Here is a 27337-nt window from a genome sequence, read left to right on the forward strand (position 1 = left end):
GGACGAAAGGGATCTATCGGGTGGACTACCTCACCAGTGCTGGCGGGTAACTCCAGATTGTCCGGGTGAAGGTTACATACAGTCCTGGCAGAGACTGAAACTGTAATTAGGGAAGCTATGAGGTCTTAGTTGGCTGACCTAGGCCTAACACAGGTGACTCCATTGTGGGCCTGTTGTCTCTTTCCTAACCCGAGGAAAGCCTCATAAGTTCCACAGCTTCAGCTCTCATGACGGTCTTTGTCCCTTAGCACTGGGCACCTGATTCTGGAGCCACCTCCCTAGGGACCTCGTTTGCCACATCCCATGGGTGCCATTAACCACCTCTCACGCGTCACAGCACACAGCGCTCCAGCAGAGTGTCACCTCCTCAAAACAGCACCTGCCAGGGGCCCACCTGAGACCACAGGCTGCAGGCCGCAAAGAGCACATGTGCCCTTTGGTGTGGGCTGCACCTCATGATGGCTTGGAAGCTTCCACGTGCCGCCCCTCGGATCCCTGTGAGGCAGGGTCACACATCATTTCCCAGAGAAACCTGCTTTTCTATTTCCCTCTCTCAGGCAATATATTTATCCACGTACAGCATCGGTATGACAGAGCCTAAAGATGTATCACGACACTATGAGTTGCCTCTGGGTGAGCATTACTAGCCCATCAACAGAATTTTGAAATTTGCATTTGGAAAAGCAAAAATATCTTTACTGTAAAGTTATGCAATCCTTGCGCACTAATGCAAATTAAGTCAAGTTTGTGCGCAAATCAACTTGTGAGGTAGACATTGTCGGCAAAATTTTACAAGTGACGGATCTGAGTCTCAGAGAGGCTCCACAGCACAACCGAAGGCCACACAAATAGCAAGTGACACAGTCAGGACTCGATCAGGTGGGTCTCACTAGAGTCATCTGCTCTTCCACGGGCCCATCTTGCTTCTCTCCCCTTCGAGTCCTGAATCTGAGAGAAGAACCAAGTCAAAGTTCCAGACAAGGCATAAACTCATATTCTTTGAACTCATATCCTGGCAGTGACCTGGTGGGAACATAAAAGGTGCTGAGGGAGGAAACTGTCGGGGGTCCGTGATACCCACTCTCTCATCTGTTAGAAACAGAACCCTGAGGTTTAGCTGGGCACTCAGTCACTCTTGCTGGTACAGGCGACCACGGGACTAAGCTCCGGCAAACAGGACAGAAGCAGAGACGATGCGTTGACCCTATAAGCCACCAAACCCACTCTGAACCAGCTACCAGGACTAACAGAGAAGAAAGAAATGATTGCCATCCTGCTTAAGTCACTACACTTTGGAGTCTCTTGCTTCAGCAACATGCCCAGATCCTAATCACTGCTGCTCATCCAAGAAACTTAAAAACCTGTATATTCCTTTAAATAGGCGAAGAATTATCCTCACAGCTTGTTGAACCTACTCGCTTGCCTAGCGCCCCACTTCTTCCGAAGGGGTGCAAGGTAAATGCATCCTGTGCCCTGTGTCTGAATTCTCACAAATTCCAAATCCGAATTTATGAGGTTGCACTGTATACTATGACACTATACCAGTATCACAATCCAATTCTTGAAACCCATATTCTTCCCAATGTCCTTATTTGGAAAATGCCACCCACCCATAGTTAGCTACCGGGCAGGTGGCCACCACGGTTTCCCCAGGCAGGCATGACATCGTTCGAACCGGGGCCTTGCTCACTGCCCTGCCGGGCCACACTTCTTCTTCAGCAGCCGCATCTATTGCACACGCGGAAGGCCCAGCGAGGTTGCCATGGCAGCAAGCATCATTGAAATGCTGGCAAACTGGCTGCCTGCCAAGACCAAGTTGTTGGTAATCCTGTCTTGTTGGTTAAGCATTCGGACAGACAAAACTCTTTTTATGACCATTCAGTAATAAGAGCTTTTAAAGGAAGCAGAAGGGGGTGGGGTAGCTGTTGGAACCCTCTGACCTATTTAGAGACCCCGGCCTGGATGCCTTGTGCAATGTGGTATTTCAGCCCTCCGAGCAGAACCGACTGTCATGACTTGAGATTATATAATAGGTATGGGTCCATTTGTTCTAGCCTGCCATTTTCTGCCTTCCTGATCACCTATTACCAATCCAAGATTGATTTGCTGTGACACCTGCTACTATCCCATGACTGGAATAATAAACACAAGCAATGCACGTTGGCCATTACATTTTTGGTGAAGAGCTACAGTAGAGAATGACATATGTCTGCTCATTGGAAGGAACACGTAATTAACAGCATTATTTATCCACCCAACACCAAGCAGTATACAGAAAACAAGTTGTTTCACAGAAGGAAAGCAGAGCGTCCTCCATATATGGGGTTACAGACACTCTGCTCTACCAGCCACTCAGCCTTTCCTACAACCTAAAAAAATATACTTTTATATCTATATTGCATACAAAACCTACTTACATTATATGTGCTGTGCATTCGTAGTATATTATTATATAAGGAATTCTGTTGCATTAGGTGTTATCACCTGCTGCAGAAGCATGACCGAGGCCAGTCTCCAACTGAAACAGGACTCACCAGCTATGCTGCCATAAAAACTACTACGGAATTGAGCTGACATACGGAACTGTGCTTTCTATGGCATTTGATTGGGATTTTTACGTGCTTGACCTTGTCACAGTAGCAGAATCCATCATCTACGGAAACTCATAAAACCGAGGGTGTCACCTTGGCACACCATTCAAAACCAATTAACAGAACCTCTGTTAGACACATAAATCCATTGATCCATCCTTACAACTGGCACAGAAAACACTTAAAAGGCAAATAAGGTAGTAAATTTCGACAGATATTTGAAAGAGCAAGCCAGAGATAGCACAGATTTAAAAACAAAAATAATGAGCCCTTGCCCCATCTCATCCAACAATAATTCAAAACACTGCCACCAAAGCTCTCCTAGCACAAGGCTAAAACTTGGAAATTCACACACACAAAAAGAGTGCTGTGCTTTCAAAATAAATTATTGTGTTCTAACACAGATTATACACAGTTTGAAAGCAAATTAATTATCACCATGGTCTGAAGGCTTTTTAGAAACTGAAAGCGTAACCCACTTGGGACTCCCCTTGCCTTTGGCAAATCTGATTATTAACAAACATCTACCGAATTGGCTTTGGATACGTGCTATCATTTTAACACAAACTACAAATATTTACAAAAAAAATTCCCAGGACGAATGCCACTCTTCTGACGTTTTGAGCCATCAAGGAATTTATAAATAAACAAGTACGAGCTCACGAACAGGGGGAAATGTCAGCTCTACTGGCCAGCAGATGAACAGGAGGAAAGCAGAAGAGTAGGATGCCCAAGAAGGCCCCTCCACACAGCCTCCAGTGTCACTGAGGGCCACCTACAAGGACGTCCTGGGCCAGCTCTGGTCCTGTACCATCCCCCCGGGAGAAAGGACCCGTGTTAAACGATCAGTAACAGCAGTGGATGGCATGCTTCTAGAGCATAAGTTCTAGGTTGACCATCTAGATACTAGAATGAAAATTAAATGTTTCAATAATGACAATGAAGACATTACTTTCTACATCAAGAGGGTCAAGAATGAGACAAAAAGGGATGCCTGGGTGGCTCAGTCGGTTGGGCGGCCGACTACAGCTCAGGTCATGATCTCGTGGTCCGTGAGTTCCAGCCCCGCATCAGGCTCTGGGCTGATGGCTCAGAGCCTGGAGCCTGCTTCCAATTCTGTGTCTCCCTCTCTCTCTGCTCCTCCCCCACTCACTGATCTCGCAGTTCGTGGGTTCGAGTGCGGAGCTGTGTGCTGACAGCTCAGAGCCTGGAGCCTGCTTCGGATTCTGTACCTCCCTCTCTCTCTGCCCCTTCCCTGCTTGCTCTCTGTCTCTCTCTCTCTCAAAAATAATAAACATTAAAAAAAAATTTTTTTAATTAAAAAAAAGAATGAGACAAAAAAACACTCTTTTTTAAAAGAAGACATCAATTTTGAGAGAATAAAATCACACACAACACATCTGGCACACGATGCTGAGGCAAAAGAGACGGGCTTGTGATCACTTGGTGAGTCCTTCCCTGCAATGAGGCCCATGGTCATGGTGGTTTGGTCTTAGAGCAAATGGTGGTCACCCCTGGAAGCTTTCATGGCCAAAGCCAAGGACTGCCTCCCAGCGCCCCTTCTGACTTAAGACTCTGTCATCCCCTGGCTGTGTTCACTGTTTCTTCTGCATCAGTCACTGAAACAAGCTCTTCAGAGGCCGTGCAGCCTCTAGGCCCTGCGCCGTGTACGTCTTACCTTGCCAGGCCCTTATCCCTACGTGGGCTGGTCGGGACACTGGGGGCTGACTAGAGGCCAAGAGCAGGTTGAGGGGCCATGTGGTCAGGACATGCACAAATGCTTCTTCCATGGGGATGATTCTCTGGACCTCCTGGGTAACTCTTATCCTCTTTCCATCCCCGCCCCACCTCTCCTTTCCTAGCCCCGCTCAGGACAGTCGCTGAATTTGACTTATTCCTCCACACTCGCACAACTGCCGAACTGGGTTGCTGGTTACACTTAACTTTAAGCCCGTGCTCACACTTCCCACCAGGCCCCACAACCTCACCACCCTCCGAAGTTAGGGTTAGAGGCTAAAATGGTATCTTTAAGCAGGGAAGAAATTTACCCCAAAAATACTGGCACAGAAACAAAAAGACACAATGAACACACTGGACTGGTCAGAGCCGGGTAGAGGGACTGGATTGAAGAAATAACAAATTAATTAGAGCTAAAAAAAATAATAATAAAGGCTGTATGGGGACCTAGGCTAATAACTACAGCATGAACGGCGGAGTATGGTTCATTGAACCCTCCACATGTGAAGGACACGAACATGGGGTGGGGTTAGGGCTATAACTCGGGTTAACTCACGGGGTTTTCAGGAAAGTGGAGAGCGCAGCTGGAGAAACTGCTTTTGGTGCCAGCCAAAACCACACCACGATGTCAGCCCGGCAAGGTTAAGTCTGCCAGACACAGTTCCCCAAGGCCTGCCCGCAAGGGTCACTGCCGTTCCCAGACAATGCATCCTCCCCCATCCCAGCTCCTCTGCGCCTGGTTCCCGGGCAGATTCCAGGACGCGTGCCTCCAACTGGTCGTGCCCATAACTGAGCTGCCGAAGAGGTACCTGGCCTCCCTAGCCTCTATTCAGAAGGCAGGATCTGCTTCCCTCAACACTAAAAGGAATTTCCTAAAGTAAAAGGCCAACGTCTAGCACATTCCTTTCGTCTAATTTTGTGGTTTGTAAAACTCAGACCTGGTCCGGCACTCACCTCCAGAAAACACTCAGTTTAGTTCAAAGGGACAAGCAGCAGGACACCTGGGTGGCTCAGTGGGTTGAGCATCCGACTTCAGCTCTGGTCATGATCTCACACACAGCTTGTGAGTTCCAGTCACATATGGGGTGAATGGGGTGAGCATGAGCCCTGCTTCTCTTTCTCTCTCTCTCTCTGCCCCTTGCGTACTTGCACCCTCTGTCTCTCAAAACGAAAAACAAACAAACAAAAAAACCCAAAAAACAACAACAAAAAAAAACCACTGGGGGTTGGGGGAGAAGCAGCTCTTTGCTTGGACACCTTTCAGGCTGAGAAGCATTCTCTACGTGTGATCTGGAAACTGATCCAACCAAGTCTCCCATCCCATGCTATTTGAGGATTACAGGCGACCAAAGCATGAACGTTGCAGCTAAGATAAGGCCTCTCAGTGCAGACAGCAGTGAGCACGTGTCCTATGTGTGAGATGTCACCATTCACGTGCAGGAATTTCATGTGTGAATGGAAAATTGAATGGGAAAGTGTTGGGTTCCACCTTAGAGAGAAGTAATACACGTCCGAGCTCACAGTGACTCCATTTCCCCACCATTTCACAGAAGAGAGTTCCACGGCAAAAAAATAACGGTACTAACTCGGTAACTCTTGAGTAGCCAGAGCCGAGAGAAGAGACCCCGACGCCAATCCGTAGCTGCAGCAGGCGCGAGCCTGAGGAATCGCCGTAAAAGAGTGTTTAGGTCAGACCCTTACTGATAAGTCTTTCCACTCTCGCACACTTACACTGAAATTGGCTCTCATAAAAGATCCGGCTATTTTGGACTATTCTTCTCAACAAACGTGAACAAGTTTTAAAAAGAATGTTGCAAAAGACCCTCAACGTCTCGTTTCAAAACCCAGCGTCTTAACCCCTCTAGGAGGTCAGCATGGGAAAGGCAGAGCAACGACTTCCTGTTAATACCCAAAGGCTGCATGAGGGCCAGGGCCGCTACTAGAAGGTTCCCGGCAGACATCTCCCAGCCCAGAACCATGGTCTTCCTTCTCCTTCCGCCAGTGACCAGAAATCTGCCTGTGCAAAATGCTACCCTGAGCTTAAGAAAATAGCTGGTGAGCATGCCCACGCTCCCCCAGTGTGGTCACCCAGCTCTGTTTCAACATCTCCCGCAACAAAGAATTCCAAGGTCACCTTCAAAATCCCTTCAGCCATTCTTCAAATGTCACCACTGAAGTCACCTTCATCCAGATAGTCTCCATCCTGCATGGCACGTTAGCCTTGGGAGCAGACACGACAGGCATACGGGCTTCCCCCTCCCTCACTGAGGACGGGCACGCCAATAACCAAACCTGGCAGGGAATCAACCCTGGCCGCTACCATTTTTGAGGCTTCTCCTGAGCTTACACACAACTTACGTACAAAACCCTGACCACACTCCCTGGCGAGATGGGTCACCTCATCCTGCCCCTTTACAGGAGGCGGTCGGCATGGTGGCTTAACAGCAGTCATTGGAGTCCCCGGGCCTGGAGGTAAACATCAGTCCTGCCGTTAACTGACCACAGGGCCCTAAGCAAGTTTTTAACGTCTACGGGCTTCCATTTCAACTGCACGACCACGATGATAAGAGTTGCACCTTACTGGTTTGGGGTAAGATGAACAGGCAGAGTATGCCCCGTGCCCAGCATGGGCAGTTTGATAGATACGTTTACAGCTGACCCTTGAACAATGCCAAGCCCCTGCACACAACTTTTGACTCCCCCCAAATCTTAACTAATAGCTTGCTATTGACTGGAAGCCTTACTGATAACATACACCATGGATTAACCCACATTTTGTATGTTCTGTGTATGACACGCTATATTTTTACAATACAGTAAAAGAGAAAGGAAAATGTTAAGAAAACATATGGAAAATACAGCTACAGTACCGTACTGTATTTACAGAAAAAAAAATCCACACATAAGTGAATGCGTGCAGTCTAAACCCATGTTGTTCAAGGGTCAACTGTATTTACTTTCTACAATGGGTGTGAGAGGCCCGAGGTCTTCACCTTGTCTTATCTCTCCCCTCTTCCTCCCCTCCTTCAGTCCCATTAAGAGGTGCAGGTACCCTGCTACATAGCAATCCTCTCCTATAAAACAGAACACATTCCTTCCCTTCTTCATTTTTATATACTCCTCTCTTCTCAGTTAGGGAGAATTAGACACATATCAGCAACATCCACCTATTTTTTGTGTGTGCATACGTATAAGAAACAGAAATTTGTTTTTAAGTAATTTATATATTTTTAAAATTTTTTTAACGTTTATTTTTGAGAGAGAGAGAGAGAGAGAGAGACAGAGCATGAGTGGGGGAGGGGCAGAGAGCGAGGGAGACACAGAATCTGAAGCAGGCTCCAGGCTCTGAGCTGTCAGATGCCCAACTGACTGAGCCACCCGGGTGCCCCAGTAATTTATATATTTTTAAAAATAATACCTTCACTTTACCAGCCACTCTTCCCCACCCCCACTCCTAAAAAAAAAAAAATGCTTCTCTAGTTGCTTCTTTCTGATTGCTACCACCTCCAACCTCAGAGGCCTAGTTACCTAGCGGAACACCAGGAGACTGTGTTCTGAGGCTCTCTCAGTCTAGGAGGGAGGGTGGGCCAGAGTCTAAAGACTACTGGAGAGGCCAGCTGTGGAAGGTGCCAGAGGCACATGGATCTGACCAATCGAGCAGCAAACAGAGGCAGGGAGTTGGGAGGCCCATCAGGGTGCACGGTCCCAGGAGTTCTGGCCGCACCCACTTTGGGCTGACTCCTGGAGGTAATGACAGCCCAGGAAGATGGGATGGGACTTGGGGTTCAGTTGGAACTCCAGGCAGAGAGTGGGAGTCAGAATTCTAGGCTAACGAAGTAATCAGAATAAAGGGGTGCCTCTAGAATGGCTATTGATACTGAAGAGTGGGGCAGCTCCGGGCACAGAAAGTGCCATCTTCCTGGAAGCAAGCAGCCTATCCCTGGTGTGACTGGCAACCAGCAGCGTGGGACCGGTTGGAGGGTGGGGCCATCGTTTGATTCACCAGAGCACGCGCCCTACAGTCCGTACACGACAAGCCTCGGAAACCTGGTGCCAAGATGACCGCAGCACTGCTCACTATCTGGGGGACATAAAGAAGCTAGGATCTTGTACCATCTTAAATGGACCGTGTTACACGTGAAGCTCAATTTATCCCTAACTCTTAGACTCACAATTCCCACTGACACAGCAATTTCTGGACTAGCTCCAGTGGAAGCGATCCTGCTCACACTGAAGTGGAAAAAAATAAAGATTTACAGCATGGAAAATACCCAAGTGCTGTAGATGGTGGAAAGTGCACATCATCACTCCACTGGCCTATTTTTCTACCACCGATCCAAACACTCGAGCCACCACACTTCAGAGCCAGGTCCCACCCCAGCTAAGACTCCGCTCCCAACACCACTCTTTCCATTTAGCGACCCTAAAATTTTCACTCATTGAAGTGTCTTCCAGTAACCACCAAATTAATTCAATATATGCAGTGTTCCAGGTTATTATTCTCAATGAGATGAGCATTGTCATAGATAATCAAAACTCACCATCCACTCAGCACCTAGCAAAATTCTTGCATGTTAATAGTAGCTAATAGTGTTAATAGTGGCTCCATAAATATTTGTTGAATGAGCAAATCAATTAACGAGTTCCCGTTTGCAGCCCTGGGTGTTTAAGGCACCCTATGCTGTTCAGCACCACGAACTGATTCCTTTACACAATTTGTAAGTTTGCCTGAATATGATTGATTCAAAAATCAATGGAGGGGCGCCTGGGTGGCTCAGTCGGTTAAGCGGCCGACTTCGGCTCAGGTCACGATCTCGCGGTCTGTGAGTTCGAGCCCCGCGTCGGGCTCTGTGCTGACAGCTCAGAGCCTGGAGCCTCTTTCGGATTCTGTGCCTCCCTCTCTCTCTGCTCCTCCCCTGTTCATGCTCTGTCTCTCTCTGTCTCAAAAATAAATAAACGTTAAAAAAAAAAATCAATGGATTTTTTAATAGAACAATATAGAATGCAGAAATAGACGCCTTTACACATGGCGGTTTCATTTACGACACAAACAGCATATTAGATCAGTAAATAAAGATGAATTACTCAATAAACTCAGACACTTGAAATTAAAAAAAAAAAAAAAACTTAAATCCCAACCTGTCTCTTTGTACCAAAATAAATTCCATTTGATCAAAAAATTTTTAATTAAAGCAAAAACGCACTATTAAAGAAGCAGAGCAAAATAAAAATATAGGTAACGAATTTTATAATATGAGAGTGTGGAAGGACTTTCTAAGCAAGACATAAAATACCAAAACCACAAAGGAAAAGCCTGACATATTTGACTAAATATTTTTAAATATCTGGTATGGTTTTTAAAATACAGTAAACAGGGGCGCCTGGGTGGCTCAGTCGGTTAAGAGTCCGACTTCAGCTCAGGTCATGGTCTCACAGTTCATGAGTTCAAGCCCCTTATCAGGCTCCGAGCCTGGGGCCTGCTTTGGATCCTGTGTCTCCCTCTCTCTCTTCCCACCCCCCCAACTCATGCTCTGTCTCTCTCTGTCTTGCAAAAATAAATAAACATTTAAAAAATTAAAAATAAAATAAAATACAGTAAACAAAGTAAAATATAAACCAACGAACTGAGGAAAATAAGTGTAATATAAATGTCAAAGGGTTTGGTTTCTTTGTTTTTTAATTAAAAAAAATTTTTTAATGCTTATTTATTCTAGAGAGAGAGGGAGAGAAAGCGTGCGCATGAGTGGGGGAGGGGCAGAGAGAGAGGGGAAACAGAATCTGAAGCAGGCTCCAGGCTCTGAGCTGTCAGCACACAGCCCCGAACTCACAAGCCTTGAGATCGTGACTGAGTAAAAGCCCAACCGATTGAGCCACCCAGGAGCCCCAGGTTTGGTTTCTTAATTTCCAAAGAGTTATCACAAATCAATAAGAAAAACAATCCAAATAAAAATGGGTAAATGATGTGAATAGGAAAAAAACCAGTCAATAAACTTATGAAAAGATATACATTACTAAGTAGAAATCAGAACAGGTTATGATTTTTAACTCATAATATTAGCAAAGATAAAAAAAACCCTGATGATATTCAGTGTTAAAAAGGTGTGAAAAGTCATATTCTAAACACTAAAGGGAATGTAAATTGGTACAATATTTTGGAGGTTACTTTTACAGTATCTTTTTAAAGATATAAACTTCATATATTTCTGACTCAACATTCCATTTCAGGTAATTATCCTACAAATACATTTCACACATGTATATTAAAATTTCGATACAAAGACTTTACTGCAAAATATTTGTAAAAAGTAAAATGAAACTATCCAAACATCTGTCATTAGGGCATGAATTAAGTAAATCATGATATACTGTTGTGAGAGAATTCTATGTAACTCTTAAAATAAATGAGGTAGATCAATACATACCGACAGAAAAGATGGTCAACGTTTATCTCTAGGTGAAAAAGCAGGAAAATAACATTTGCATATGCATAGACCATATCTAGAAAACTACATAAGAAACATAAGGCATTTCAGGAGAAATGTAGTCTTTTCACTTTTCCTTTTGTATCTTTCTGTACCATTTTTATTCTTTACAAGTATGTATTAAGGTTAGTCATTAAAAAGAACTTTAACGAAGAAGGGTCTTAAAAAAGTTTTCTTCATAGGAAGATTTTCTTCATTAAAAACAGGAACAATATTTTGAAAATTTGCCAGAACTGCTTTCAAACACCCTTGAGCACCTTATTTATCTACAACTAACAATGCTTCCTATTTAATTAATTGATTAAAATGGGCCTCCGTGGGGGCGCCTGGGTGGCTCAATCTGTTAGGCGTCTGACTTCGGCCCAGGTCATCATCTCGCAGTTCGTGAGTTCGAGCCTCGAGTCGGGCTCTGTGCTGACAGCTCAGAGTCTGGAGCCTGCTTCGGATTCTGTGTCTCCCTCTCTGCCTCATCCTGCTCACTCTCTCCCTCAAAAATGAATAAACATTAAAATTTTTTTTAAATAGGCTTCCAACCTCTTTCATATCCCAACAAACACAGAAGATGATATTAGTTGTCTAGCATTGGACAAATGGGCACAGGTGGCTGCAGCCTGCCCAGCCCCACCTGCCCAGGCCAGCCTCCGAGTCCCTGCACCCCTGTGACCCGACGGCAGCCCCTGCCCACCAACTGTGAGACCCCTGTCCTAGGAGCATAGGAAGTTTTATTAAATACCACTTTAAGATAATTACTTTAAAATAATGCAGATCCTTCGGTTAGTATGTTATGATAAAAACAAGCAAAAATACAGTTGACCTTTGATCAACACAGGTTTGAACTGTGCAGGTCCATTCACACACAGATTCTCTTCAGTAAATACACTACAGTACTGCAAATGCATTTTCTCTTCTTTATAATTTTCTTAATAACATTTTCTTTTGTCTAAAGCTAGAGAAACTTTAATACTATTATTGTAACAATTCAGTATATAATACACACAGAACGTGTTCATCGACTATGTTCTTGGTAAGGCTTTTGGTCAACAGTGGGCTATTAGTAATTCAGTTTCGAGGGAGTCAAAAATTATGCACAAATTTTTGACTGCAGGGGGTCGGCACCCCTAACCTCCACATCGTTCTCGAGTCAACTGTAACATCATGGTGTTAGAAGTCAGGCGAACAGGTTAGTTTTCTTTCTTTCTGTTTTGCTTTTCTTTTTTCTTTTCTCCTTTCTTGTCTCTTTGACAGCTAATGCCAGGAAGGAGGAACAGGGTGGGCTTCTGGAGGACTGGCCCACACTCTGTTTCTGGATCTGCGTGTCTGTATGGATCTATTCAATTTGTGAGAATCCATTCGTTCACCACATGGAAGATCTGTGCACCTTTTTTGTATGAATATTATACTTCGATATAAAAACTTAAAGAGTATATTATAAACTTGGTCAAGTTAGTAAAAATAATGCAATATGTTTCTACAATATCATATACTAAGTCAAAAGCTATTACTTAGCACTTATGCCTTGCAGATCGCATAACAGAGAAGATTAAAGAAAACTTCCAAATTGGAATCCTCTCACGGAAACAATTTAAACTCCCCTAAGCCTTGAGGTTATCACGATGTCAAATGGTTCACTGTGGAAGAGGTAAAAGAATTTTCTGAATCTGATATGCCAGGCGGGATTGATTCCCTGTCAGAAGGGTTACGTATGCAAGGCGTCAGCACTTTCCAACGGAGGAAACTGAGCCCCGGAAGTTACGTGATTTGCTACCATCATCGAGTTAGTTAAGTGGCAAAGCCAGGAAAGGTACTCCCGTCTGCCTACCCAGAGGCTTATGCACGCTCAGCAGTGCCGCCTGGCAGGAGGCCGGCACAGCTGTGATGACAGTTGTACTGGCAGACCTAGAAACTTCTAACATCTAACAGGCCCCACCAATCTAGCAGGTTGGCCTTCCTGATCGACTGATCTCTGCAAACTGACATTCCTGACAGAGCGCTTACTATGCATCCAAAGGGAGAGTTAAAGGAATGAAAGGAGCAAAGTAAAACGCTGCTTCCTGGACAGGTGAGCTGGGAAACGCAGAAAAGGTCAGAAAGCCTGGGCTCAGGGCCGCTCCCCATACACAGCCAGCCTCTGGACCCTGAGCAAAGCATTCAACACCCTACGCCTCAGTCTCTCACACCTGCAAATCAGGGACAGGAGGCATACTGCATTCGCAGACCGCACACTACAACCACACCAGGTGCTGTTGCTGTGCTGTCGATGTCGCTGTGCGTTAGAGCTGCTGGGGACGCATTAGGACCTCCCTGCCGTCATCAAGATCCTGACACTGCACTTCGCCTTTTCGTGTTAATACATTCCCGGAAGTGAGAATCAGTCCTCCCAAAACACCTGGCCAGGACCTTGACATGGCGGTCTGCCTCCTTTTCTTCCACGGAAGTACTTCAAACCTGGTTCAATTATTATTAGTGTTTAAACACAATACTTTTAAAAAATATTTTCTGAAGTTTATTTATTTTGAGAGAGAAGAGAGAGAGCATGCACAAGTGGAGAAGGGGCAGAGAGAGAGAGAGGGAGAAAGAGAGAATCCAAGCAGGCTCCACACTGTCAGGACAGAACTGGACACAGGGCTCAGTCCTACAAATCATGAGATCATGACCTGAGCTGAGATCAAGAGTTGGTTGCTTAACAGACTGGGCCACCCAGGCGCCCCCAAAACACCTTGTATTTTCTAATAATTCCATTCTATCGAACCAGTGGTGCTCTGCTGTAAAGAAGTAATTTGTGACTAATAACAACTAAGGTTTGTGGCACAGCAAAGTAGTTAAGCGCACCGAGTTCTGGGGTTACACAAAGCTAGTTCTAATCCATGGAGCCTCACTTATTAGCAGAGAGTGTTTGTTCATGTTACTAACCCCCGAGCTTTCGTCTCCTCATCAGCAAGGTGGGGATAATAATACAACTCACCCTTACAACTCCCAAAGTACCATAATGTATACAGAGCACTTACTCAGTGGGGGAGACTAAAGATGGCCACAGATTCTTGCCATTACTCCCATTAAGAGGTAGAGTGCAAATCTCCTCCCTTTGCTTCTAGGCGGGCCTTAGTGACTTGCTCCATCAATTGCATATGGCAGAAATGACATTCTGGGATCGGTGAGGCTAGGTCACAAGAAGCTTCTGCCCAAAGCTCATGGAACACTCCCTCTGGAGACAGCCAGCCCTCATGTGACACGGCTGCCTACCCTGAGACTCTAGGTTATGAAGAAGCCCAAGGTAACTGCATGGAGAGGCCACATGGAAGGAGACACTTGGGTAGCCCCAGCTAGTCCAGCCATCCCAGCCCAGGCACCAGACACATGACTGACCCAGCCTGCAGATGGCTCCAGCCCCGGCCAGCATCCGACTGAAACAGCAAGGAAACCCCAGGCAAGGGCTGCCCTCTGAGCCCAGTCAAACCACAGAACTGTGAAAAAATAACGCACTGTTCTTTTAAGCTACAAAGTGTGGGGTAGTTTGTTATACGGGAACGGATAACTGACACACTCAGATGGTGTGTGACACATGAGTTACACTCAGTACGTGGCAGCTGTTGGGATTACGGAGATACTCACACACCAGACTCAGGCTCAACCGTATAGCAACATCCTTCTTAATCGAAGGCATTCTGAAGTACTTTCTTGATTGGGGACGAATGGACTGTGTTTTGGTTTCAGCTCCAGGACTGTGTACCAATCTTGCTCAACTATTACTGACCCTGCAGGGGTTGGAGCAGGAGCAATTATAAATTCTTTTAGTGCCTGTAAGGAGGAAGCCAAGCACGTACGAAGACGCAGGCAGAGTGTAGCTATCCTGCTCAAAAGCAAGGACGAGGATGTGCACATGTGGTTAGCTGTGACACAACAGTGGTGATTCACAAGCCACAAGTGCAGGGCTGACGGAAGTGAAATGTCCAGTAACGCAATTCACATTAACAGCAGCAACATACTCAAATCAGTAAATCATACAATCAAAAGGTTAGCAACCATATTTTAAAAATATGTCTATTTTTATTGTACATCAGGTTACATTACTAAGATTAACTCATGAGGTGGCAATCTACAAATAATACAATTCATCTTTTTAAATAAGTATCTTTCTTCTGAAAACGTATAGACTGTATTTATCACTAGTTCCTTTTAAACCGAATTATTCTGGAAGGTCTTTATTTTATTTTATCTTATTTTGAATTTTTTTATTAACATTCATTTAGTTTTTGAGAGTTGGAGAGAGACAGAGCACAGGCAGGGGAGGTGCAGAGAGAGGGAGACACAGAATTGGAAGCAGGCTCCAGGCTCTGAGCTGTCAGCACAGAGCCCGATGCGGGACTCGAACCCATGAACCGTGAGATCATGACCCGAACTGAGGCCGGTCGCTTAACCGACTGAGCCACCCAGGCACCCCTATTTTTTTTTTTTTTTGGAAAATCTTTAAATGACTGAGTTCATGACTCCCATGTCTATATAAATAATGCTTTTATGAGAAGAACGTTCTTTAAAAAGCCTAATGCATTCTTTGCTTTATTTAGCCACATACCCTCTGAGGCTTCAACAGAATCCAGGTATCCCTGGGAAGGTCTAGGATTATCAAGGCTGTCCGTGGCCTGCGTCACATCAAAAAAAGGAGCAAGACAGTTGAGGCCTTACTCCCCTAGGAATAGCACCCTAGGCCAGCACTGGGCACAGCTCAACACACACACCTCCACGTCGCAACAGGCATGCCCAGGGACCCTGATTCCTGGAAATACAGCCTCCTTTTCCACAGTCCTGCAACATACTTCATGAAGGACAACAGCTTCCATTAGCCCACAGCCAACCTCAGCGGTCAGAGTAGTTTTTCTCAGGCCCTTTGAAGACTCCATAGGCTTTTTTAAGGGGAAAAGCAATCCCATGGATCCTAAGGTAAACATTAACGACGGAGTAAATACATACAAATAATAAACGTACACACAAACTGCTTATGCTATTCTGAAACCACAAAATAAAGGTAAACATATTAATTAAATACAAATTAAACTCCAAAGCCAACAACATTCAGATGAGTATCCATCTCCTGTGATGGATAATGCTGCTCTGTTGAACTGAAACAGCTCAGGGCTGGGGAGCACCCTGAGGTCAGCGTGCTGTCACCATGTGATGGTGTAATTCTCTCCTACTCCACACATAATCTGTCAGCAAAGGGTTCGCTTCTACCTTCAAACAACCCACGCAGGACCCCGTGCACCGCTGAGGCTGCCGCGCCCTGGTAGAAATCACCACGACCTGGTCTTCTGCCAGTTCCCTGCCTGCGGACCACCCTCCACGCAGCAGCTGCGACCATCCACATAAAAGGGAGGTCAGACCTTGGCTACTGCTCTGCCCAAGACCTTCAACAGCACCCCCTGCCCACCAGAGGCCCAGGAAATGCCACAGTTCCCAACCTGCCCACCAGACGCCATGGGCTCAGGCCCCAAACCGCCTCCTGCTTCCTTCCCAGTGATCACTGTGCTCCGGCCCCACTGGGCCACCCGCCGGCACACAAACTCACCAGGCGTGCCCCTCCCACCCCAGCCCTGGGGTCTCCTCTGCCAGCTCAGGAATGCTGCCTCTGTGTCTTTACTCAAGGGCCTTCCTCAAGCCCCTACTTAACCACCCCCTAACCAGCCCTCCCAGTGCGCCCACCTGCCTTCTCTCCATAGCACCTATCACCATCTGCCATACTAGGTATTTACAAGCAGTAGCCACTCCTGCTGGATGTCCGTTCCACAAGGTCAGGACCGTGGGTCTGATTTGTTACCTGCTGTATGCCCAAGCCCTTGAACAGTGCCTGGAAAATATCTGTCACCTGTGCTGCAGGGTCACTTGGTCTTCACATGGCCTCACGCATTATCTCTGTACTCTGCCTCTGTTCTTATCTCATTAGCCAGCTTTTACGGGCACCGAAGCTGTGACACAGTTTTGCCACACGGTAATCACCCTGAAGATCCACGATGTACTTTTATCTATTTTTTTAAAGAACAGCATTGAAATGAACGGGCACAGAAAACTACAGACTCCACGGGACAGAATGACAGACCCGCTACTTTCCGAAACCCCATCTTGAGAAACCCTAGATTCGGGAACGGTGGGGAAGGCAGAGTTGTTGTGACTCAAGTGGTCACCATGAGGCCAAATAATGACGCGCACAGATAAGAGCACAGTGTGACCTGAGAAGCCACTCGAGTGTCTGTCCTGTTGATGACAGAGCTGGCATGCCACAGCTTACAGGCACAACCTTCACGTTTCAAGGACCTCTCACAGTCTGACCCACATTACTTTCCGGTTTTATTATCAATTTGTCAGTTATTTCCAGTAACAACCAAACGGATCTCTACCCGTCAAACATCTCCTTGGCCCTGCAAGAAGTTTTTATAGGTTTTAAATTAATTACACAAGCAATGCGTGCTCATTAAATAAACCAATGAAGAGAAAGAAGTGATTTATAAGTGCAAATTAGTCCCTGCCCCACGGGGATAACCACTTGACAAATGAGTCTCTTTAGAACCTTTTCCTGTCAGTGGATGTGTATGGTAAGCATCGCCTCTCCCACTCACTCCCCAACACTTCCCTCCTCTGCGCTGGGCCAACGTGGCTCAGCAGCGGGCACCCACATGCCCTCCCTGGCCTCTCCCAAACTCCTTGGCCCTTCCTTGGAAACATCAGGCAACGAAGCATCATGTGACATCCCGCAGGGTCGCCTGGGGTTGTTTCCCATGTGCGCCCTATCACACCAAGTACATTGCTGGAGCGTAAACCTCAAGGACATCGTCCCTTCCTCTCTGGGAAACTGTTCTATGCGCCTACAGCCTCCCAGCCATGCAGCAAGCTCCATTCATCTCTCAAGGCACACGGCTCTCAGTTAAACCCTGATTTACTATGAAAAATAAGCCCACTGCCCCAAACAAAGGAGGGTCGTGGAGACTCAGAGCACAGTGAAGGGAGGCTTTAATCAACATTCTTGAAAGAGCAGATGTCTGATGGACAGGCACACTCGGGGCAGTTACAGCAGGCAATTTACCTCCTAGTGTGCAAGTCCCTCCCCTGATTCCTCATTGGCTGAGTACTACAGACATTACAGCCTTACCCGGAAGTCGCCTATGCCCATGTAAGGCAAAAAGTAGTCTGATGGGAACAACTGTACATTCCTTGAGGTGCCACAGACTTCAGTTCTTTGGGGCATGCTCAATGCGGAGCACATGAAAAACAAGCCCACGGAATGGAGAAGGGAAGAAGAACCAGGAAGTGAAGATTCTAAGGGTTTGGGACTCCACTGGGCAGAGGTGGGGGGAGTCGTACCTATTTCCAATAGGTTTTAAACCTACTGTTAACTAGACACCACAGCTTTTATTTGGTATTTCTGAAAATGAATCATCTCACTTCTCGCATTTACTTTATACAGATCCCTGTTTGCCAGCATTACTCTCCAAAGGGTAAAGCTGGCCGGGTTTTCTGGTCTATCCTGGCAGCAGAAGGGAAGGTCACCGGGATCGGCTCAGCACACACTCCCCACTCAGCAGTGGGGGAGCAAGTGAAGAGCTCCCTCTGTGAGCTAAGCCCTAGATGCCTCTTTCAAGAAGGACAGTCTGATGATTCATCGATGAGAAGTGGGGAGAATAAGAAAACAAATTAAGACGATGGGAGAAAATGATCCTGCAGGGCAGGAAAGAACAGAGACAACGGAAAAAACACAGAGCAGGACAGTGAACTTGATGTCGACCATAAAATTACAAGTGGTCATCTGAACATAACACCAGAGACAAGGAAAGAACAGGAGTTGCAAGATGGGGAACAGGAGGTGAAGGAGGGCAGGTAGGACGATTTCCTCATACCCACAGGATTTCCAGCTAACGACAGGAAACAAGACTATGGCAAGTTTGTACAATTATATGTCATTATAAAGAAATGAGGCTCAAGGCGTCCTCCTGGATCCCTCATCTTTGTGATCACAAATGAAAATTTATCACTTCACTAATCAATCATTGTCCCACCTCATAATTAGATTCGAAATTTAATTAAGATGAGCATGTGTTGGGGCGCCTGGGTGGCTCAGTCGGTTAAGCGTCCGACTTCGGCTCAGGTCATGATCTCGCGGTCCGTGAGTTCAAGCCCCGCGTCGGGCTCTGTGCTGACAGCTCAGAGCCTGGAGCCTGCTTCGGATTCTGTGTCTCCCTCTCTCTCTGCCCCTCCCCCGTTCGCGCTCTGTCTCTGTCTCAAAAATAAATAAACGTTAAAAAAAAATTAAAAAAAAAAAGATGAGCATGTGTTACTTTATAATGAAGAAAACAGCTCTTCAGAAGATTATTATGGAAAAGGTTAGAAAATTTTTCGCTTCTGAAATGAGAGGTAAGGCCATGAAATATGTAGGATTGATGCTATGCTTTTTTTTTTCTTAAAAAAGACTTTTTAAAAATCATTATTAGAGACAGAGAGAGCACGAGCAGGAGAGAGAGGGGGGAAAAGGAGGAAAGAATCTCAGGCAGCCTCCATGCTCAGCATGGAGCCCAATGCAGGGCTTGATCCCAGGACCCTGGGATCATGACCTGAGCTGAAATCAAGAACCAGATGCTCAACGGACTGAGGTATCCAGGCACCCCCCAAAAAGACTTTCTTAATTAAGCTTGCCATAAATCTAAATACCCTGGCTAATAGTCTGACCAGAAAAAAACAAAAAACAAAACTTGCCCTTTGCCATCAGAGGGCAAGTGGGCAAGTTCTAAGTGATACTCTTCATGCACAGGTGTGTGCGTGGGTGTCTCTCTCCCCCACCCATCTCCCCCCACCTTCCCTACTCTTGTCTTTCTTTCTCTGTCCCTGAACCAGCTCTCCCTCTCTCTCCCTTCGTTTCAGGGAAATCTTTGATAGAGGCACCTTTTAGGACTAGGCATTCTATCTGCAGATCCCAGTTAGAATACTGACTCCATGAGAGAAGAAAGGAAATGATACTGGATAATGCAGGTATCTTTTTCTTCAAGAAAAGCAAATACTGTTGATAAAAAGGGATCCAGTTCTCTGCTACCCTGTTCAAAGCAGAGAAAATAGGAGGGAACCGATTTCCCCTATATTCTGTTGGCTCTCCAACAGGGCTCATTCAAATTCTGGTAATCCAGATCTTCCAGGAGCCTCCCAGGGAACTGAAAGCAGCCTAGGCTACCTTCTGGGTTAAATCCTGAGCGAGCAGAAGGTTCATGACCTCCAGAGAAGTCAGAGCAGGTCTGAGGTATTCGAAGCAAGGAAATAGATCAGAAAAAGATTCGTCGAAACAGAAGATTCCACAGTGAGAAACCCATTCAGTGACCCCGATGTTCAGTCCCTCTTTTCTTTTCCTTATTTCAGCTGACAAAGAGTTAGACATCAAGAGAGACAACTCTGGTTCCTCAGGACCTACTCAACTCTCAGCAGCTCAGTGGTCACACCATGCGACTCAAATCACAAAACCGAAGTCAAACCCCAGGTAAAGCAGGAGCCCCATCTGGTCTCTGACAGAGACAGAGCGTCCTCACCACCACCCTACCGACCTGCTCCTCCCCTCCTGGAGCTCCTGTGCCCCTCCCCCAACTCCGGGCCATATCTGCTTTTCCATATAACACTTACTGCCTTCTAACCAGCCAGAGAATCTGTTTTCCCACCTTTCTGCTAAAACGTAAGCTCCATAAGGGCAAAGCCCTTTGTTTTGCTCAGACATACCACTGCCTGACACTTGTAGAAGCTAAGAGATAATTTGTTGAATGAGTGCCATAAAGGTAAGTGGGAAAGAAAACTGTAATATACACGGGCACATAAAAAATAAGACCATTCAACATCAAGTATGTTGTCTGCTCACCAACATGCATAACCCAGAAGAAGCAACGAGGTGGCAACTAGAAAAATTGAGACCTTGGGACTTTCTACAAGGTAAGTGGCCTGGATTCGTGGCAGAAAAAAGGAGGGGAACTGTTTTAGATGAGGGACATGACAAGCAAATGTAGTACATGGTCTCTGTGGATTTCTTAAACAGCTATCAAGGTCATCTGGGGACAACTGGAAACTCTGAGTATGAACTACATACACGATACCATTATATCTGTGTTCAGTTCTGGGCATTACAGTTGTGAAGGAGAACGTCCTTTCTTCTAAAAGATACATTATTATATAGGAGTCAAGTGTCATAATGTCTGCAATTTACTTTCAGAGGGTTCAGGGAAAAAATACATTAGAGAGAGAAAGAGATAAAAAGCAAGAGATTGGCAAGATGTTATTCCCACTGAATCTAGGGGAGAGACTTACAGGCATTCGTTGCTCTGCTCTTTCAAATGTTTTGTGAGTTTGAGACGTTTCAAAATAAAAGAAGGGAAAGAGGGAGTTAAAAATAAAAGACCCCATTCTAGGGAGGTAGTGGGGTCAACAGGACGGTGGTCAGCCCAGGAGTGGAAGGGCTGTGCTCCCTGCCTCCCTCACTTTCCAGTCACCTCAGCCCTCCAGAAAATACCATGAGAACCAGAGTCCCACCTGCTCTCCCCAAGGCCTGAAGTCCACACCCAGTTTCCATTCTTGTCGAAGCCCTGTGTGTTCTTTGAGGCACTCTTCAAATCCTTCCTTCTTGGAGATACCTTCCCAGATTCCTCCTTTCCCAGCCCCCTGTATTCAATTTAACTTCCTTGTCTCCCGCTGTACCATGTGACAGGATCCCACTCATCGCCATGGCCACGAATGTTAGTTCCTGTGCACGTGCCTGTCTTCCCTGCCCGACCAGGAACCTCTCCATCACCAGCAGGGACCAGAACCCCGTCTTCCCTGTCTTCTGTCTCCAGCAGAGTTAGCCCAGCAGGCAGTCAAAACAGACGTGGTGCAAAAGCTTTCTACCCCTCACCTGTCCTCACATCTAATAAGACGGATGGCAGTCAGTATGTATCATAATCTTACTCTATTCCTTCTGCTGTGCTTGGCTCTGTGGTAAGTGCCGTCACAGGAATACAAGTGATGTCATTTAGGTCACTGCTTTTGTGTCCACATCCCAGGAAAGGTAGAGGGCTTCAAAGACAAGGCTCATGGCTGTCCTACCTACCTGCAGCCCCCCACAGCAGCTCCTGGCATGAAAGAATCACTAGATAGATGGTGAGCGGTTGAATGGATGAATGCCTATTCCATTTTCAAGCACGTATTGGAAATTGTAAAAATAAAGATAAATCAAAGTGTAGTATCTGCAGAGACAGGCAAGCCCTAAAAGTAATCTAACTTGTTGGACACAATTAAATGTGAAGACCTTTTGTAACTCACGAGCTCAAAATCTTTTTGTGCCCTAGCATCTTAGAAAGTAAAGTTTTATATTTTCCAATGGCAATGGCCTTGGAGCAGTCCCGAGACAAATTCATGAGAACAGTGACACCGGGCCAGGGGAAAGGGTGGGGGCCACATGCCTCACAAGGGATGGGGAGGGACCACAAGAAGTTTGAAAGTGCCTGCAAGTGACTCTGACCCATATCCCAGGGAGCACTGAGCTCAGAAGGCTGAGAGAGAGATGTAGCCATTGTTGACCCTGAAGAAAAAAGGAACAAAGAGACCCTGGCGGAGTCCATCAGACCCTGGCGGAGTCCATCGACCCTGGCGGGTGCTCGGTGTTATCATACGTTGGGCGCTCCCAGAATACATCCCACTATGTCATTCATATTTATTTTCAACCCAGTACCACGCTTTCCACAAAGGGTTCAATTTAATACAGGAATCAGGTTTGGTAAGAAACAGATTAGATTTCTAGCCTCTCTCTACACCCTCCCCCACCAACCCCCCACACCCCAAGAAATGGGGTTTCTGGGAAAAAATGAAAACGAGTTATGTTAGAATCTCTTGGAAAGCAATTCGGATGAGTGCCTGGCCCAATCCTCCCCATCCTACGCATTCCATCCTTCCACGATGACCCAACCAGATGCACCTAGTCTTATGAATGCTTTCGGTGACGGAGTGCTCACTATCACTCAAAGTAGTCCATTTGAGGGTCCATAGCTCTGACTGATCTGCTTATCTGTCCCACCCTTGGGTCCTAGAGCCTCTGGGGATCACACAGTCCCCTCACAGGAAGGCCCTGCACACAGCTGAGGTCTCTGCTGCCCAGATGCCACACCAATCCCAGGTGTTTGCTCTGTGATGAACCATCACCCGGATCCTAGCAGAAAGATGAGCACCAAGCTCCTTACCAGAAGCAGGGACACCCTCAGCTGTGTTTTAACCATGCCACTCAAGCTGTTGAGGAAGTGGCAGAAATCTCTAAACTGTCGTCAAGACAACCAAAGCCCAAATATAAATCTCTTTGGGATTCCATCCGGAAGCAGTTTTTAAGCATACACACCCAGAGGAAATAATAGAAGAAAAGGGAAGATCCTCTCCGCCCCCTCCTCCTCCTCCTCTTCTCCCTTCTCTCCCTCTCTCCCTCTCTCTCCCCCTCCCCTTGCTTTCTGCCACGTGGTGATGTGTGTTAAAAATGCACACTGGGAAGCTTTCCACCTTTGGGGTTGGAACAGCTGCTGCCTCGATATTGTTTTTGTTAGTTTTTTTTTTTTTTTTAACATACTTCGCTCTTTTTAAGGGCATTGTTTTCAAGCTACATGTTTCATAATACTAATTCAGATTACAAAGTGGGATGATTGGCACTTTATTGACAAGAACGGGACCCACGGGTCCTGGGTGTCTAATAAGGACCCCTTTTCACCGTGTGCCCCTGGCAAGCACACCGTCCTGCGTGGCTAGCTGGTTTATCCCAGGAAAGGGCATTCACAAAGGCTTAGGATAAACACGAGAAAAGCCACCCATGACAGCAGCGAGAGCCAAGAATTTATAACAGGTAGCCTAAATAAACCCAATGCTCTTGAGTCCTTGGTTTGAATGCACAAAGCATTCAGGGAATGCTCCCCAGACTGCTGTTGACTCCATCTGGGAGCACTGACCAAAAGAAGCAAGACAGACATGCTGAACTTCATGGTCGTGAAAGGCACAGGTACAGGCGGAGAAGACCTGTCATCTGGCTTATTCCACCTGTCGCGAATGACCCTCCCGCTGGGAACCTCCGACCCCGCAGAGGCTGCAGACCACAGCTAAGAGGGATAAAAGTCTGCACTGCCCACACTTTGTGCCTTAAATGGGAAGTGCATCCTCGAATAGCCACGGAACACTCAAGGCCAATGGCCAGGCACAAAAAGACTAGCCCCTCAGCCTCCCCAGTGAGACAGCCAGACTTCAGTTAGGAGCTCTGCATTCTCCATCACCTTCTCAAGGGGGCACAAAAGAAAGTGACATGACAGAGAGCATGGCTTCTAAGGTCTCAGTCCGACTGAGACTTCAGGAAGATGTCGTGGCTGAAAAACAGGAAGCTGAGTGCTAGCCATGTGTAAGACTGCCTCTAGAAAAGAGACCTCCCGACAAAGAGAACCCAAAAGAGCCCAAGGCTCCTGCTAAAATTTTGAGGACTTTTGGCCTTGTTCTTGATTCCTTCTTTTAGTCACCGACCTGCAAGGTTCTCTCTCAAATTAAGAGAGTGAACCCAAGGTGGTTAAAATGGCTTTGAACTCACCCAAATGCTATCTCACCCAGAGAACCCCCCTATAGGAATGAGCAGCTAAGAATACAGCCTATCACACACATCTTACCCAGGACAGGCCCAGGCAAACCACAGGACCTAACAAATTTCACTCAGTGTGGGGGATAAGGTCACTGGCCCTCTGACCTAAACAAGACTAAAACCTAGAGCCACTCTCACAAAAGAGAAGGCCGCTGGGGTGCCTGGGTGGCTTAGTTGGTTAAGCGTCCGACTTGGCCTCAGGTCATGATCTCACAGTTCTCGTGGGTTCGAGCCCCGCATCGGGCTCTGTGCTGACAGCCTGGAGGCTGCTTACGATTCTGGTCTCCCTCTCTCTCTGCCCCTCCCCCACTTGTGCTCTGTCTCTCTCTCAAAAACAAATAAATGTAAAAATATAAATAAATAAATAAATAAATAAATAAATAAATAAATAAAAGAAGGCCGCTGACATGGTGTTACGGGAATGAGGCTTCAAAGCTTCCATCCGCCCAGAAAAACCTTCTTGCTCTGCTCTGGCAGGGCTGCGTCCTCCCAAGCCAAACTCCTACCAACAGAGCCACTGCAAAGAACCAGGGTGAGGCACGGTCTCCAGGAAGCCAGCTAAAAGGATATGTTTCATTCGCAGAGATAAAAGAAAAGAAGTAAAGGGACTTCCTCCAGCTCTCTCAGGCTTACTAATTGTCACCCTGGAATCACAGGTTAGCAGGACATGGTACCCTGTATCTTAGCAGATCATCTGGTATAGTCCTCTGCTTTAAAAGGGAAGATGTTATGACATCCATTTTATAGATGAGGCAACTGAAGTACTTGCCCAGAATTGCACGGCCAGTGATCCATTTCCTTGTAGAAGGATACGGAGACTCATCCCTGAACAGTGAAAATAATTCCTGTGATGAGTAGCACTTGTGCCTCCTAAGTAGATGACAAAGGAGAAAGCGTGGGGCGGGGGGACTTGGGGGGAGCCAAAACATCTCCTACTTCATTTACTCCCGAGGCCCATCCTGGCACACACAACACACATCAAAGTTGCTCTTGATTCCTTGGGACACATGAGGCTGGAATGACCCCTCGCAAGGAAAACACGAGATTCCCGGAATTTATGTCGAAACCATGTTGGAGAGCCCCGCAGAGGGTAAAACCCACACTGCAACACAAATAAAGGTCAGAGGAGGAAGACCGGGGCAGGATCCTTTTCCAGATCCCAGCGGGGGCTGAGCAAGGCAGGAGGGCAGGAACACTGGGTAGTTTGTGCCCAGGGTGACAGAGAAGGGAGGGCCTTTGCCAGGTCCCCTGGAATTCTAGGCGAACCGGACAATCTGGTGTGAATGACAGTGATGGAAGACAGTCGAGAACACTGTCCAGCCAGAAGTGCCAAAGGAGCCTAGATGGAGCCTAGACACCTGGCTGGTCTGGTACAATTCAGTCCTAACCTGGGACCATTTCCTCAGTATAGGCTTCCCGTACATCCAGGACACCCGTCTCCCATCTCGACAGACCAGTGAGCCTTTCTTCTAAATAACGACGGGTCTACCCCTCTGCTGTTCTTTTTGTAGGAAATGGTTTTCTTGGGAGACCAGACCTGCCAGGGGCAGTACCCCAGGCATCGATGCCGAAGGCTGCTGAAAACACGGCTTAAAACCATCTCTTTCAAAAGAAGAAATTCTGGAATTTGGTGTGGGCACCCGAAAGGAAATGACCCTGACTATTATCTGAGCTCTCTGCCGCGGGTCTTCCAGGGCCTGCCCTGTGTCACCCGGCAGGTCTGCCCAGAGCAAAGGGCTTGGGTATTTCTGTCTTTGTTTCTGGCTTCTTCCACATTTCCTCAGACTCCTCAGAAAGACCCACTCGGGGAGGGGAAGCGGTGAGAGGGGAGAACTTTCTCATCCTGCACAGAAGTTTTCGGGCGCAGTGCTCTCCAGCACTTTTCTCTTCACCTTCCAGCCGGGGCATCCCCTCGCATTTTCTCGCGTCTGGCTGGGCTTTCTCTCCCACCTCCCCCCCCCCCCCCCCCGCCGCCCTCCTCCTCCCCCTCCCCCTCCCGCTCCCCCCAAAAAGTGAATAAACCAATTGCCCCCGAGACGCAAAAAGGATCTGGAGCCTTGGCTGAGTAACTTAAAGTTTCCGCCGGAAGGAAATTATCAAAGGCGAAGGAGAAAGCCCTCGGAGGCCGGAGGGACCGCGGCGGCGGCGAGGAGCGGCGGCCGCTCTGCGTGTCCCAGCGGAGGGTCCCGCGGCGCGGCCCAGCCCGGCCCGAGCGCGGCGGGGCCCCAGCGGCTCCCGGGCGACGGGCCGGCCGCGGTGAACGAGCGCGAAGCTCCGGGGCAGGCTCGGACCCGACCCCCGCCGGTCTGGGAAAAGAGGGCGCAGTGGACTGGGGGCGCAGGGGGAGGGGGGGGCGCACGGACGTGGGTGTCCCCGGCGGAGGGCGGCGCAGGACTCACCCCGAGAAGACACACTTTGAGCTCCCGTATCGCCATCATGTGCTCGGGGCCGGACCGGGCAGGGGCTCAGCATCCTCCGGGGCCGGGGCCGCGCCGCGCCCGCGCCCAGCCTGCGTCCTCCAGTCTCCGCCTTTCGCTCGCGGCAGCCCGCGGGCGGGACCGCCGCCGCTGCTATTTCTGGGCCGCCGGCCCCGCCGCGGTCGGTCACGTGGCCGCCGGCCGGCTCCTCCCGGGACTTCGGGTCTAACCTCGGCGGCCCCCAGCTCCCAGGAACGCCCCCAGACGGCGTCAGCCACCAGGGGGCCGCCCCCGGGACCTGCGGAGTCCTTGGCGGAGGGCCTCCCCGGTCAGACCTGCTCAGCAGCCGGACCCCCGCTCTGCACAGCCCCTCCGCCGTCTGCCCCTCCAGCCTCGCCCGGCTGCAGTGCCCCGTGGGATGGAAGGAGGACAGGGTCCGCCGTGGGGAGACCCCACGGCTGGCTGCGTCCCTGA

General features: G+C 47.6%; 1 protein-coding gene across 2 annotated transcripts in view; it reads right to left on the reverse strand.

Annotated features, from left to right (window-relative positions):
* Positions 1-27035, reverse strand: part of RAB31 (RAB31, member RAS oncogene family) — a 129300-nt gene extending 102265 nt beyond the window's left edge. For both annotated transcript variants that reach the window (XM_027068479.2, XM_027068478.2), the window contains exon 1: positions 26846-27035. In XM_027068479.2, coding sequence (XP_026924280.1) covers positions 26846-26884 — 39 coding nt within the window. In that variant the 5' untranslated portion in view covers positions 26885-27035. The remainder of the gene's footprint in view (positions 1-26845) is intronic.
* Between the last annotated feature and the right edge of the window lie 302 nt (positions 27036-27337).

Source organism: Acinonyx jubatus, chromosome D3 (genome assembly GCF_027475565.1).
Source record: "Acinonyx jubatus isolate Ajub_Pintada_27869175 chromosome D3, VMU_Ajub_asm_v1.0, whole genome shotgun sequence".
Taxonomy (NCBI): Eukaryota; Metazoa; Chordata; class Mammalia; order Carnivora; family Felidae; genus Acinonyx; species Acinonyx jubatus.